At 39.6% G+C, this 13,195-nt stretch overlaps 1 protein-coding gene across 1 annotated transcript in view; it reads right to left on the reverse strand.

Moving 5' to 3' along the window:
• Positions 1-12,255, reverse strand: part of MOV10L1 (Mov10 like RISC complex RNA helicase 1) — a 46,373-nt gene extending 34,118 nt beyond the window's left edge. Inside the window, exons 1-10 of the mRNA XM_058805954.1 lie at positions 12,177-12,255; positions 10,893-11,084; positions 9,696-9,720; positions 8,726-8,865; positions 8,210-8,322; positions 7,220-7,410; positions 5,058-5,198; positions 3,939-4,165; positions 3,612-3,807; positions 962-1,156 (exon numbers count right to left, since the gene is read on the reverse strand). Of these exons, the coding sequence (XP_058661937.1) occupies positions 962-1,156; positions 3,612-3,807; positions 3,939-4,165; positions 5,058-5,198; positions 7,220-7,410; positions 8,210-8,322; positions 8,726-8,865; positions 9,696-9,720; positions 10,893-11,084; positions 12,177-12,255 (1,499 nt within the window). The remainder of the gene's footprint in view (positions 1-961; positions 1,157-3,611; positions 3,808-3,938; positions 4,166-5,057; positions 5,199-7,219; positions 7,411-8,209; positions 8,323-8,725; positions 8,866-9,695; positions 9,721-10,892; positions 11,085-12,176) is intronic.
• Between the last annotated feature and the right edge of the window lie 940 nt (positions 12,256-13,195).

Consider the following 13,195-nt stretch of genomic DNA (forward strand, 5'->3'; position numbering starts at 1 on the left):
CTTTGTCTCTGTCCTCAACATCAATGAGGGGCTAAGGGAGTGCCACTGCCCTTAGCTGGAGAGTGATGACTGAGAATGATAAACTCCAAGTTGAACCTGAACTTCTGCAGGATTTGCTGCTGGATTGCTCTAAGTCTATGGGACCTGACGGTATTCATCTGAATACTCAAAGGCCTGGTTGATGTCATCACAAGTAAAGCTTTAGATACTGTGTCTCAGAGGATCCTTCAGGACAAAATATCCAGCCCACAGCTGGACAAACACATCATGTGACAGTGAGCAACTGGCTCACAGGTTGGGCACAAAGGGTTACAGTGAAGGGGGTGACATCTGACTGGTGACCTGTCCCTAGTGGGGTTTCACAGGGCTCCACCTTAGGGCTAGTTTTGTCAACATCCTCTCAGATGACTTGGAAGCCACATTTGAAGGTATGCTGAGTAAGTCTGCCAATGACACTAAATAGGGAGGAGCTGAGAACTCCCTCAGATGCAGAGCAATGCTGAAGAGAGACCTACACCAATTAGAAAGATGGACAACCACCAACAAAAGTTTTGAATGAAAGATGGGAGACATTAGTCAGATGTAGACATTAAAGTTGTGTAATGAATTAGAGAAGCTTATGATCTCAAAAAACTATTCTCAGTTTCCCATTTTTTTCCACAATAACACAATTGTTACTAAGTAGATAACTAAAGAAACAGTGTTTTATCTTATTACCATACTGCACATTAGAAATTCGGTTTGAAAACCCTACAAAGAAATCAAGCAGTTAATTACTAAACAACCTCTTCTATCAGAAATGTCCACAACCATCTTGTTTACAACATATACATGCATATGTAAAAACATGTAGAGATTCTCCCAGTTTCACATTTTCTTTCTCAGCATTACAGAAAAGATATAACAATACCAAACAGAGCAGTGTTAGGTAAGTATTATTTTATACTCAAAGTGACAGTACCTTTTTTGTTTAGGGGCAGCCACTGTTGTCTTCCTTAGCTGAGAATCTGGAATATTTTTAGGCTTTCCTGGAGAATAAGGTTGTACAGGTGCTATAAGTAATTCTTCTTCATTTGTTACAGTGGCTTCAACATAGCGGCCAACAGTAAAATCAGAAAAGCCAAGCAGCAGGAGCTCTTTACTGTACCCATGAATCCTTCAAGTAAACAGAAGTTATCTTCTTAAAACCAACATGGTCACACTTAATTTTCCCCAGCCATGAGATAAATTCTCATTTCAGTTATATATGAGAATTGCTAATTTAGGGTAGTTCCTCAACGCTCCCCCACCTCAAGTTCAATCCAGGTATCCCAAAAAATTAAAAAAACCCACCCACCCCACTCAACCAAAAAATATCAACTCAAAACCCCAGCAAAAAATCTCAACCCCACAATTTCATCAAAATCTTGGGTAAAATGCAAAATCCCTCCACTCCACCTACTAGGGCATAGAATTAATACTTCTGTTACAAGGAACATCTTGGAATTACTGCTACTGCAAAAGAAGAGCCAAACAGGTCCAACAGAGGAACCTGAAGCAAATCCCTTCACTGTCTGCAGTAACTGCTCTGCAGCACCTTGTGAAAGGCTACTCAAAACTGAACCCTAACTTCAAGACATGAATGGAGAAAGCAGGAAAAATCCTCTAAATCTGGAAAACATACTTTATATTTGCAAGTGTTGCTTGGGTAGTGACACATGGGACAAAACCAGGAGGTTTGGTCAAATTGGTTTCTATGAAACCTAAGCACTGCTACAGTGCAATACCCTAACTACATGGTCCAACACTGCTACCAAGTGCTGGAAACAAATGCATCCCAGAAGAATTCCAGGTTACCTTCTCTTTGGCAGGAAAACCACTTTTGCCAACTAAGACTATCTGCTCAGGTTAAAACTATATCCTGGTTTTCTCTGACATAAAAACTCAAAACAGACACCAAACTGTCCAAATTTATGGTCTACATTTGCAGTCTCTCTGGCCTCTTAAGCGGCCAGCAAACCCAGTTAACCCTTGTTAACTTCATGCTGCAGCCTCCCATGAAGCTTTGTGTGGCTTATTCTGTATTCTTAGAAGACTCTAAGACTTTGTGTCTTTTATGGCTTTACAGCGAAATATAAATCATCCTTTCTACATGTTTATCTCCATGAAGGCAAGCCATGCCTGCAGCTCTATCTTTCAAACTAGAGCTAAATCATCCTCCTAAGAAATTTTTTACCCTTTACTTCACTATTTAAAATGAGAAGTAGTGTGAATATTATTGCAGCATTACTTCAATGAATTAAACCTTATTTTCCTCTGTCCAACTATTCCTTTACCATCCTAGGAATCAATGGCTGTGGAACACAAAGTCTGTAGAGCTGCAGCTGGAAGTGAGTGAAAGTTACACAAATGTAATACTCCTACTTGAATGCAGGAGCTCCCACAAAGCCACTTTCCATTCTTAACTAAATGAAGAAAGTATTTTGTGCAGCTGAGTATTTTTTCTTTTTCAGGGGTTTTCTAAGATTTGCAAACCACTTCCTCTGTGAATTACACCTTCAGTGAAGAAAGCATTTTCTTTTCTATTTCAGCATACATAGCTTGAATTTCCCATCACAGAACAGGAAAACTTGAGATCAGGGCATGTAGCAATACGAGATACTAAAGACTAGAAGAAATGCATCAGACATAACAGAGGAAATCTGCATTAGCTCTAGTTCTCATGGAGCAATGGGTTTACTACTAAGAATATATCCATCTGCAGGCATTATCCTCACCTCACTGTGTCATTTTAGAGATGCAACCTACTCCCACTCATATTGCTTCATTAGCTACTACAATTTTCTTTCAATAAAAATTCAGAATCAAGCAGTGAAATGGTAACTACTTTCACAGTCACATACATTTCCAGATGTTTTGCTAATATGTATTGGCTTACTTTATACTACACCATGTGCCTGTTTTGACTGTGGTAGAGTTAATTTTCTTCATAGTAGCTAGTATGGGGCTCTGGCTTGGATCTGTGCTGAAGAGTGTTGATAGCATAGGGATGTTTCTACAGTGTTGAAAAAGGCTTGCACAGAGTCAAGGCCTTTTCCCCTTCTCATATTGTCTCACCACTGAGGAGTCCAGGGGTGCACAAAGAGTTGGAAGGGGACACAGGCAGGACAGCTGACACCAACTGCTCCAAGGGATATTCCACATCATAGGGCATCATGCTCAGTACATAAAGCTGGGGGAAGGAAGAAGGGAGGACATTCTGAGTGACAGCATTTGTCTTCCCAAGTCACCATCATGTGTGATGGAGCCGTGCTGTGCTGGGGATGGCTGAACACCTGACTGCCCATGGAAGTGAATGTATTCCTTGTTTTACTTTGCTTCTGATGTGGCTTTTGCTTTACCTTATCAATTCTCTTTATATCAACGCATGAGTTTTCTCACTTTTACTCTTCCCATCGTCCCCACGGTCCCACTGGAAGGATTGAGCAAGCAGCTGAATGGGGATCAGTTTCCAGCTGGGGTTAAAGCACAACATGCCAAGAAGATAACTATGCTCAGAAAAGAACTGCTAAGTCTATGTTCACTACTTCTTGGCATTGTATTGGTTAGAAATAAGGGAAAGAAATACTTACACAGCTGTGCATATAATCACTATGGATATTTTTTCACCTGGTGCTATCACAATTTCTGGAGTAATATTGCTGTGCTTAGTTGGTTGCTCCACATGGTCTTTTTGCTCACTTTCTCCATTTTGCATATTTTCATCTTTCACCAAGGAATTGTTTTCCTTTGTCCTTGATAAATTTGTATCTTGAAAATTAATTCCTTCTGGAGTAAATGTATAACAATAAACTTTGTTATCACAATTTCTATTGCTAACACAGGCAAATCTTCTCAAACAAACCTACTGGTCTGCTGAGGAGCTAACATTCAGCACTCAAACACTCATTTCACTGTACCTGGAATGACTCCATTCTTCATAATGGATGTATGGTTCAATGACTCACATGCTGTTCCTTCACTGTTGTTAAATGAATTAATTGCAGCTTTTGAGAAGTTTTCTTGATTTATTGGAAAAGATGGACTGTTTTCACAGTTTTGAGGAATCTCAATACTGAATTGCTTGTCTTTCACCCATCCAGCTAATCTGCAGCTGATTAAGGACTGTGGTATGCTCCCTTTATTCCTAGAAGTAGTTATATGATTAGTTACATAATTAAGTGCAGGGTGAATGTTCTTGAGAAGTTTATTTCTACCTGAAGTCAAATCCAATTGTCTGCAGCAGGTTAGTTCCCCTTATTTCATAACTGCTATCAGAAAGAAATTGCACTGCTGCTTCCAACTAATGAGCACAAGAACCTCTGCTTTATGTTAATATTTCTAGGTCGCATCAATTACCATTAAAGCATATACAAATACTATGTATAATATAAACAATGGGAGCTTAAAGTTCATCATTGGGTAACCAACTCTTAGGAAAGAACACAAAATAACAAAGAATGGATATGCAGGTTTGTCTTCATGTAAGCCTTGATGCCCAGATGTGAAAAAAAACCCACACACAAACAACCCCAATCAACCAACCCCCCAATAAACCCCCACCACCAAAACAAAACCCTCCAAAGGATGCACTGAATAGTTCTTCAGCATCCAAGTTCACAAAAAAACAAAAAAAAAAAACAAAAAACAAAAAAATCCTGTTCTGCTTTTAATACACAAATATGCAACAGTCCTCTTGTTCTAAGATTTTGAAGATGGCAGAGTATCTGCAGCTTAAGTTAAACACACAAGTAAAAGCTTTTGCTTCAATCCTTGCTTTAGGAAAGATTTTACTAGGATTGAAAAGAGATACAGAACTGGAGAATCTCAAAACACTGTCTGCAAGATAAATGCTCAGTATCAAAAAGGCTATCCTACAGACATTAAAAATTCAGTGTGAATTTAATTCCATAGTAACTGGAGGTTACTTAAATAACACAAACCACAAGGCTCAACTAGCAAAGACTTCTGAATGTAAAACAGGTTAACAGATAGAGTGATAGAAATAAAGAAATCTTCAAACAATCAGAAAGGCTTACTCTATCCAGACCATCATTCTTTTAGATTCCCCCTGCTTCAGAGTTCCAAAGTCAGTCATTCTTGATACTTTCAACTCTCCTTTGTCTCTCATTATGTCTTCATAAGGTTCATCCACATTACCTTCATTAGAGTGAGACTGTCTGCAAAAATAATTTTAAGTAGCAGTTTTTAAACACTAATAGCCTCAGGAAATATTTTTGACTCGGCACAAGGTTAGGAAACTATACCAAGGCACAGTCACAATATTTAGAAACAAGCAGGTGAGATAGTTCATTTGTTTTCTCAGCCATTTATACTTCCAAGAAAATTAGATTAAGTAATTTAAGCAGCAACAAGTCTTTTGTCAGCATAAACCAGCATAAAACTTTGGATGCAAGACTAAAATGATTGGAGGAGTTAACAAATCCCTGCTAAAGAACTAAATCAAATGTGTGAAGGAATTTAATTTCCATGGCTCTCTTTGGGAGCTGAACAAAGACACAACAAAGAGCAGCTCCTTAGCAAGAGTCATGATTAGCACTGCAGCTAAGAGATAAAATGACTAGACTGGAAGTGTTTCACCCTATACACTTGTGTCTTCTGCTTACTGTTCCTATCTGAAATCAGCAAGCTGAGGACAAAACTAACAAACAGTTGAAAACCAAAGATTACCCTCGAAAACTTTTATTACACACAACTAATGAAAAAGGCCTATGAAACCAGGCATGTGCTCTTTCCTGTCTGAAACACTGAGCACAGGTCTAAACTCTTGGTGTCTTCTACCTGTAAAACAAATTTCCACATAGTTCCTATTCTGTAATTAAGAAACTATTAATTTAGATAAAGTGGCATGGAAATAATTTAGAAATATTTTAATAATCTCACTAATATGTACACACCCTCATTAATCCTGAGTTATCTGACATACTGAAGCAGAAAATGAGTGCAGCTGCTTTTCATTAGCTGTATCAATTTACTAGTCAAGCCCACTAGATGTCTCCCACTGCAGCCTAAGCTGCAGTTTTTGATATGGTAGATGTACACTAAACCTGAGAAATCAACCCTAAGGTGTAATTTTGTAATTTGGCTTCAGTAATAATTTTCTATATAAAATGCATAATTAAAAATAGGTGCAACTGGAAAAAACAAATTATGAACAATTTGTACTGTTTTGCAAAATCATGTAAACGCTTCAAGTTTCATTTAGGTGCAACTTACTATATCTGTTATCTCTAGAGAAAACAAAACAGCTTATATCATTCTTTGTAGATCCTTTGAAGACATATATATGGCCATAAGACCTTGGCTAAATTTCCTAGAGATCTCCCAAAGATGATGTCTGAAAGATATCAGAATGCTCTCCCCTTGGACTTTCCAATTGACAAGTTATTTTTGGCCAGCAGAGTTAGACTATGTAATCCTGCCAAGACCTCAGCATGGAAAGTGACTTTACAGTTAAAATATCAATTTATTCAGGTGGTAACTGTGTGTTTCACAGTACAGACACTTAAACTCCAAAGTCAAATTCCAGATCTTTGCTGAGGTCTGTTATTGACCTGTTGCCCATTTTACTTTTGTGTATTTTCCCTAAGTTTTGCTTCTTCTCCATACTGAGGATCACCTACTTTTTTCAACCTCTTCTGCAGTGTATCCAAATCCTCCTCATACCACATTTAACATCTAAAGGGCCTGCAGAACCTCTCAGATCAATACTTGCAGGTTGAATTAATCCATTATTTAGACCATGAAACTTTTCCTTTTAAGACAGATATCCGAACAATCACTGTAACTTGAGACAAATAGATTAAAGAAACATGTATTTTATATGAATTTTGCTGTGATTTGTTTTCAAACAGTGAAGTCCCTACTAGAGGAGCACAATGAACTTGGCATTTTACTAACATACATAAAAAACTCCTTCCCTGCCTAGCAATATCCCGGAGAGCAGCTGCTATTTGTTTTGCTTCTCTAGTAGCACTCATGTTCCCACCTTCTGGAAGGAGATAAAAACCCAAACAAGGGCCAAACCATCTCATGCTCTGATTTTACCAATGGTCTATTATGCCTTCTAGTCACCTAGGGAAATAGTCACAGTATTTCTTGCTGAACACATGCAGTAAAATGTCAAGTACATAACTACACCAGGTCTCTAACTGCTATAAAGAGAACAAAGTAATGTTACCCATCCTGGCTGACTGGCACCAAGCAGAGAGCTCTCCAAATGTAACAGGACTGGCTGCTCTCCACCACAATCGTGTTCACTAGATCATGTCTCCGAGGTAGGTAGCCATCAGGAAGTCTCAGTGAATCCAAAGTGAAAAATATACTGTCATCTATTGTCCCAGCTCTGCCACAGATGCTGGAAATGCAAACCTGTAATAGTTTGTATTCACTGTTACTTGATATTATCTCTTTAAACTAACACACATACCATTTTTCACCTGAAGCAGCCCCTCTAGCATCAACAAAAATGCATTCTGAAATTTCAGTTATTCATAGGAGATAAACACAGAGCCCTAACCCAGAATCACTGCGCCTGCTTTCAGATTTAGAAGAGTAAAGAAACACAAGTACTTCACATAAGCATTAAGTTCCACTGAAGTGCATGCTACAACATGCACTAGACTCAACCATGATACCTTTCTTGTGACATCTCAACTTAACTAATTTACACTTCCATACTAGCAGTAATGAGACATTTTTTTTCCTATGCTTGATGTGCAAATATTCAATATATAGAGTTAAGACAAAGACAATAAACCACAAACCTAGTATAGCATATGCATTACTAGAGCAAACAAATGTTTTAATTAAAATAAAAAGAAGAGACTGTGGTTGTTTTTAAGCTGAAACACTTGAATAAATTAAACTTAATAAATTCCCAATCATGACACATCCTCATTATAACTAATAGCAAGAATTCAAACCAGCAATTCATAATAGGTAAGTTAGTAACTCTTTCTGTTCAATGGAAGTTATGTATGCATTTTCAAAATTATTATTTTTAACAAAATTATTTTACACACATGCTCTAAATGGATGAATTAATACATTTTATCTTTCAATTAAAGATGTTTTATAGAAGATCTACCAATATTTGTAACTGAAACCAATTTGAAACCCCACTTCACCCAGGATTCCTATTGCCAAAAACAACATGCAGAACATTTACCTTGTTTACTTGTTTATACCTCAAAGGCCTTACAGCAACTGCCTCAGTCTTCCATGTTGTCGAGTTAATATAATATTTAGCTTGCACCCAGTCACCTTCACAAGGTCTGAAATCTATACAAACAGAACATTTCTCAAGGTTAATTACTATTGATACTATTTACATTACTCCACTACAGAATTAGTGTGAGTTAAATAAAAGCCAGAACAATGCATTATTCAGACCCACTGAGTCCAAAGTTTTCTCTGCAGTCCTTTACTTTGCAGGTTGTGGCAAACTACATAGGAGATGCTAGCTGAAAATCCACCTGCTAACATGTGACTTATGCTTAAATGCAGGCTGTGCTCAGTGAGAATGCACTGGCAGCTTTCTCCATCCATGCCTGGCTGTTTCATTATGTTTCACTGCATATTCCATTAGAATTTATTTGGGATGACAACTGCAAGTTTGTCAGAAGATATTTCTATTGTATACACAAAATTATTAAGAAATAGGAAACAAGAAGTCCCTACATACCTTCCCAGACGTTTTCCATTGCAAAGTATGTATTCTGATTAATATAGCCACCATCCACAGAGAGAGAGGTAATATTGCCAATTAATGTTTTCTGATTTAGTTCAGACGCATCACAAGTAGGACTGGACTCTTCTTGGGTACTCTGGATGGTGTCTACCTGTTAATACAAAAATAACCCAAACATTTAAACAGTTGACACTTATAATTAAATACATATTCCTACAACAAACATACAAAATTTCAATTGCTAATGGAGACAAAGCTTCTTACTACACAATTACTTACTATAGCTGTTACTTTTTGGACACAAAAAGAGTAAATAATAAACGGTAACGTCTCTTTTAAAGAGAAACTTTAAAACTTCTCTTTTAAAGAGCAAATGCATGCTGCAGTGCTGACAACTGCTAAAATTACATGCTGATTTTTCAAACTTTCTCATACCTCCCTTGCTCTAGGTCTACTTAAGATTTTTCAATTGACAGGAACACCATATCCAGCAATCTGTCTGTACAAAAGTGGAAGTAGAAAATGACTATTTCAGAAAGCAAAAAATATGTTTTCAAGATGGTATTTATAAACACTACATGTATTTATATAGAGACTGACCCAGTCACTTTTTAGTAATTTGATTAAGAAAACCCCTAGAGCAGCTTCTAACAGACTCTTCATATCACCACCTCAGCTATGAGTTTACTGAAGTCTGACCCAATCTGAAGCATACTATCCTACTAAATTTTATGATTTATTTTGTTGAACACAATGCTTACCATTTGCAATAGTAATGAATAGTGTAAGTCTATGCATACTTCTGAGGTTTGTAAACACTAGTTGACTATAAATAGCTATTTTGTTTTTAGCCAATACTGTTTTATTGCATTAAAAGAGTTACTATTACATAATACTTGACAACATGAAAAGTTACTGTAAAAAAATGAAAGAAAAATCTATACTTTGTTCCAGTCTGACAGACATATCTTCCCATTCACTAGGAATATCTAAGAATATCAAACTTTCTCCAAAGTGCTTTTTATGGCTTCACTTGGATAGAACATGAATAAGCAAACTGTTCCTCAGAAGATTAGTAAATTGACACTTCATGCAAACTGCACATGCACTTACACTTGAAAGTAATTTGCAGACCTAAAGAAATGTTTTTAAGACATGATAGATAACACCTTAAAACTCCCAACATACATTTTGATACTTCCCAACTTTTCTCTACCAATAAAACTAAAGTTCTTTCTCATACTAGGTTAAAAAGGCCTTCCTGCTACCATTGGTAGCAGCCTGTTTTTAAAGCCTGCTACAAACCTATAATCATTCCATGCAGAGTTTAATTAGGACTGGACCTCAAATAAACTGAAATCCGAACTTTGGAGCCAGGATCTTTCCAAACCACATGGCCAGCAGCTCCAAAGAGCACACTGAGCAGAGAGCTGACCATGGTCTTCCTAAAAGCAAGTAACATAAACACACTGACACCACCAAAGTCTGAACTGCACCTTCCAGATTCTGCCCCAAACTGCACTGGCAGTGTCCAGGCTTCAGAGCTCCTGTCTGCAATAGAGGAGTACCTTTTAGTTCACTTAAAACAAAAAGTAAAGTGGTAATATCTCAACTATTTGGATACTGGTATTCAAGTATCTTTTTGTACAGTAGTTATTAATTATGCTTGTTAGGAAGCTAAATTTTCTCCTCTCACTAGGGGTTTGAAAGTGGACTTAATTCTCTACCATGCAAAACAACTACAATTCAAATCTGTTGTCTGTTTTTATCAAATCTTCAGAGTATCTCAAGTTTGTGCCAGTATATGAAAAGTAAGGCAATACATCACAAAGTACAGATTGGTTTAGGTTTTTATTTATGTTCTTGGAAAAGTTATACAGATCTGGAGTAGCTATGACTAAAATTTTGACCTGATAATCTCAAGTAATAGCTTCTTGTTCACTACACCTACACCTGTATTCAGAGAATCAGTATTAAACATAGTTTGAAAGGCAATGGAATGAAACAATAAAATGACCCACAAACCCCAGCTTATCCCCTCTAGGTGAACAGCTTGCAATTTCTCCTATTTTGTAGAATTTGTAAGGCTAAAACTATAGTAACTTCCAAAACAAAGCCTCAAGGTACTCAAGGAGAAAGTGAGACTACTATTTATCTTCACCTCTTACCCTGACAGCCTTCAGGCCACCTGATGTTTTATCCTCTTCCACAGTGGCAATAACTTCTTGTCCAACAGCCAGCAACATGTTTTTTGTAACAACATCCTTTGTGAAGACTATTGTGTCATCTATCATCCCATAATCATGGCAAAGTCTTGTCACTACTCCTTGTACTGTTTTCAATGCTTTTTCATCTGCATCAAAAGGAAAAGTGTTGACATAAACCCAAATTACTTGTTTATAGAACTACGCAAAAAGTTATGAAGGCTATTAAAAGGGACATCCATTCTGTCAAAAGGCCAAATGAAAATAGCAACAGCTGCCAACTAATTATTTTCACAATTAAGTCTTGAATCTTAGGGCAATTTATGGTTTCAACCAATTAAGAAAGCTAGTTAAATACAAATATTTTAAAACCAACAGGCTTAAAGCTGTATTTAAAAAAATGAATTAATGGAATATCTCACACTGAAAGAGACCCATAAGGATCATGGGGGTCTAACTCTCTGCTCCTCACAGGACTACCTAAAACTAAACAATATGACTCAGTGCATCATCCAGATGCCCCTTCACTCTGACAGACTTGGTGCTTTTTCCCTGAGAAGCCTGTTCCAGTGACCACCGCCCTGCCAGTGAGGAGCCTTTCCCCACTGTCCAATTGAAACTTCCCCTGATGCAGTTTCCTTCCATGTCCTTGTGTCCTGTCACTGGTACTCGGAGATAGGAGACCAGCACCCTCCCGAAGGTGTGCGCTGTGCTGAGGTCCCACCTCAGCTTTCTTTTCTCCAAGCCGAGTGACCTCAGCTGCTCCTCCTCAGTCACACCCCCGAGACCTTTCACCGTCTTGCCCAGCCTCCAACTAGACTCACTCTAATGGCTTGATGTAGGTCTTGTATTGAGGCCTCTGAAAGTGCACAGAGGATTGTGAGGCTGTCCCAGTGCAGAGCAGAGCAGAGAATCCCTCCCTCACACACCAAGGATGCAGTGCCTGATGCACCCCAGCAGGACATGACCGGCCCCCATGGCTGCCCGGGCACTACTCCCACTCCTCACTCCATACTCAGCAGCAACAGGAACCTGTCCTACCCAGGAAACGGCAAAAAAAGTACTTCCGGGAAAACTTCCACATGCTCTGGAGTCACAATGATGCCTTATCATCTCAATCTCCTCCTCACATCCCTTCCTAAGGAAACAGGGCTGCACTCAGCTCCAGGCACGTGGGGGACGAGCACGCTTCGCGGCTCAGAAGCTACACCACAAACCCACAACAGGCCCGGAATTCCTACCAGAGGTCGCCCCTCTCTCATCTTCACCACCTGCGCGTCTCCAGAAGTAGGAGACCGCCTTAGAAAGGAGAGAGAGCATCCCGGAGCGCCTCAGCGAGGAGCCGGAGCCCCAGGATGGCCTCAGAACCAGCACTGCGGGCGCAGCCGGGGCGCGACGTCTCCCTGCGGCCGCTTCGAGCCCGCGCTGCTGCCACGGCCAATGGCGACGCTCGCTCCGGGTCACGTGGCAGCGCCACGCGCCTCGGGGGCGCCCGCAGGCCCGCGCAGGGGCGGCCCCGGCGGCGGGAAGGGCCCTCAGGGCTCCGGGCCGCCCTCAGCGCTGCCCTCAGGGAGCGGCCGGGACGGGGCTGCCCTCTGCAGGTGCACGGCCGGCTGCGCTTGAGGGCGCGGGAAAGGTGGAGTCGCGCGAGGCTACCACGAAGAGCTTAAAGGAAGAGGGTGTGTGCAGCCTGTTGCTTGCTGGTGGTGCTGTCTGAAATTGTGGTCGTAGTGTATGACAGCGTTCCTGCGATGGGGCGCCCGAAGCAGGGAGAACCCACGGACCGGCTGTGACCTCCCCTGGGCTGAGCTCTCCGTGGCTCTGGGAATACGCCGGGCACGGAGTCCCTCCAGCGTGGTGAAACGCTGGGCTTGGGAGAGTATGCATATGGAACATTGGTAGATTGTGATGCTCTCAGCAGCAGCCAGTTTCAAAATGTATTTTATGATTGGCTTTTCGCAAATATTAAAATGATTATGATATGTGTTGTGTCAGAAAGTAATTCTGTATTAATTTTCTTAAGTACTGTGTTTAATATAGTTTTAGGTTATGAAAATTGTTAAAATAGAAACTATGCTATGTAAGATGCTTTGTTTAAAAGAAAGGACTTGCAGCGAAATAGCAGCCACAGGACACCTAAATCTTTCAGAGAAAGGGAATTTATTGCCTTCTTATCAGAAGAAATGAACTTCTTCCCGCCTCGAAGGTGCTGTTAGGATTATGAGGAAGAAGTTGATGAAGACCAGATATAATCCTGTGT

The sequence above is a fragment of the Ammospiza caudacuta genome, chromosome 5 (assembly GCF_027887145.1).
Source record: "Ammospiza caudacuta isolate bAmmCau1 chromosome 5, bAmmCau1.pri, whole genome shotgun sequence".
In the NCBI taxonomy this organism is placed as follows: Eukaryota; Metazoa; Chordata; class Aves; order Passeriformes; family Passerellidae; genus Ammospiza; species Ammospiza caudacuta.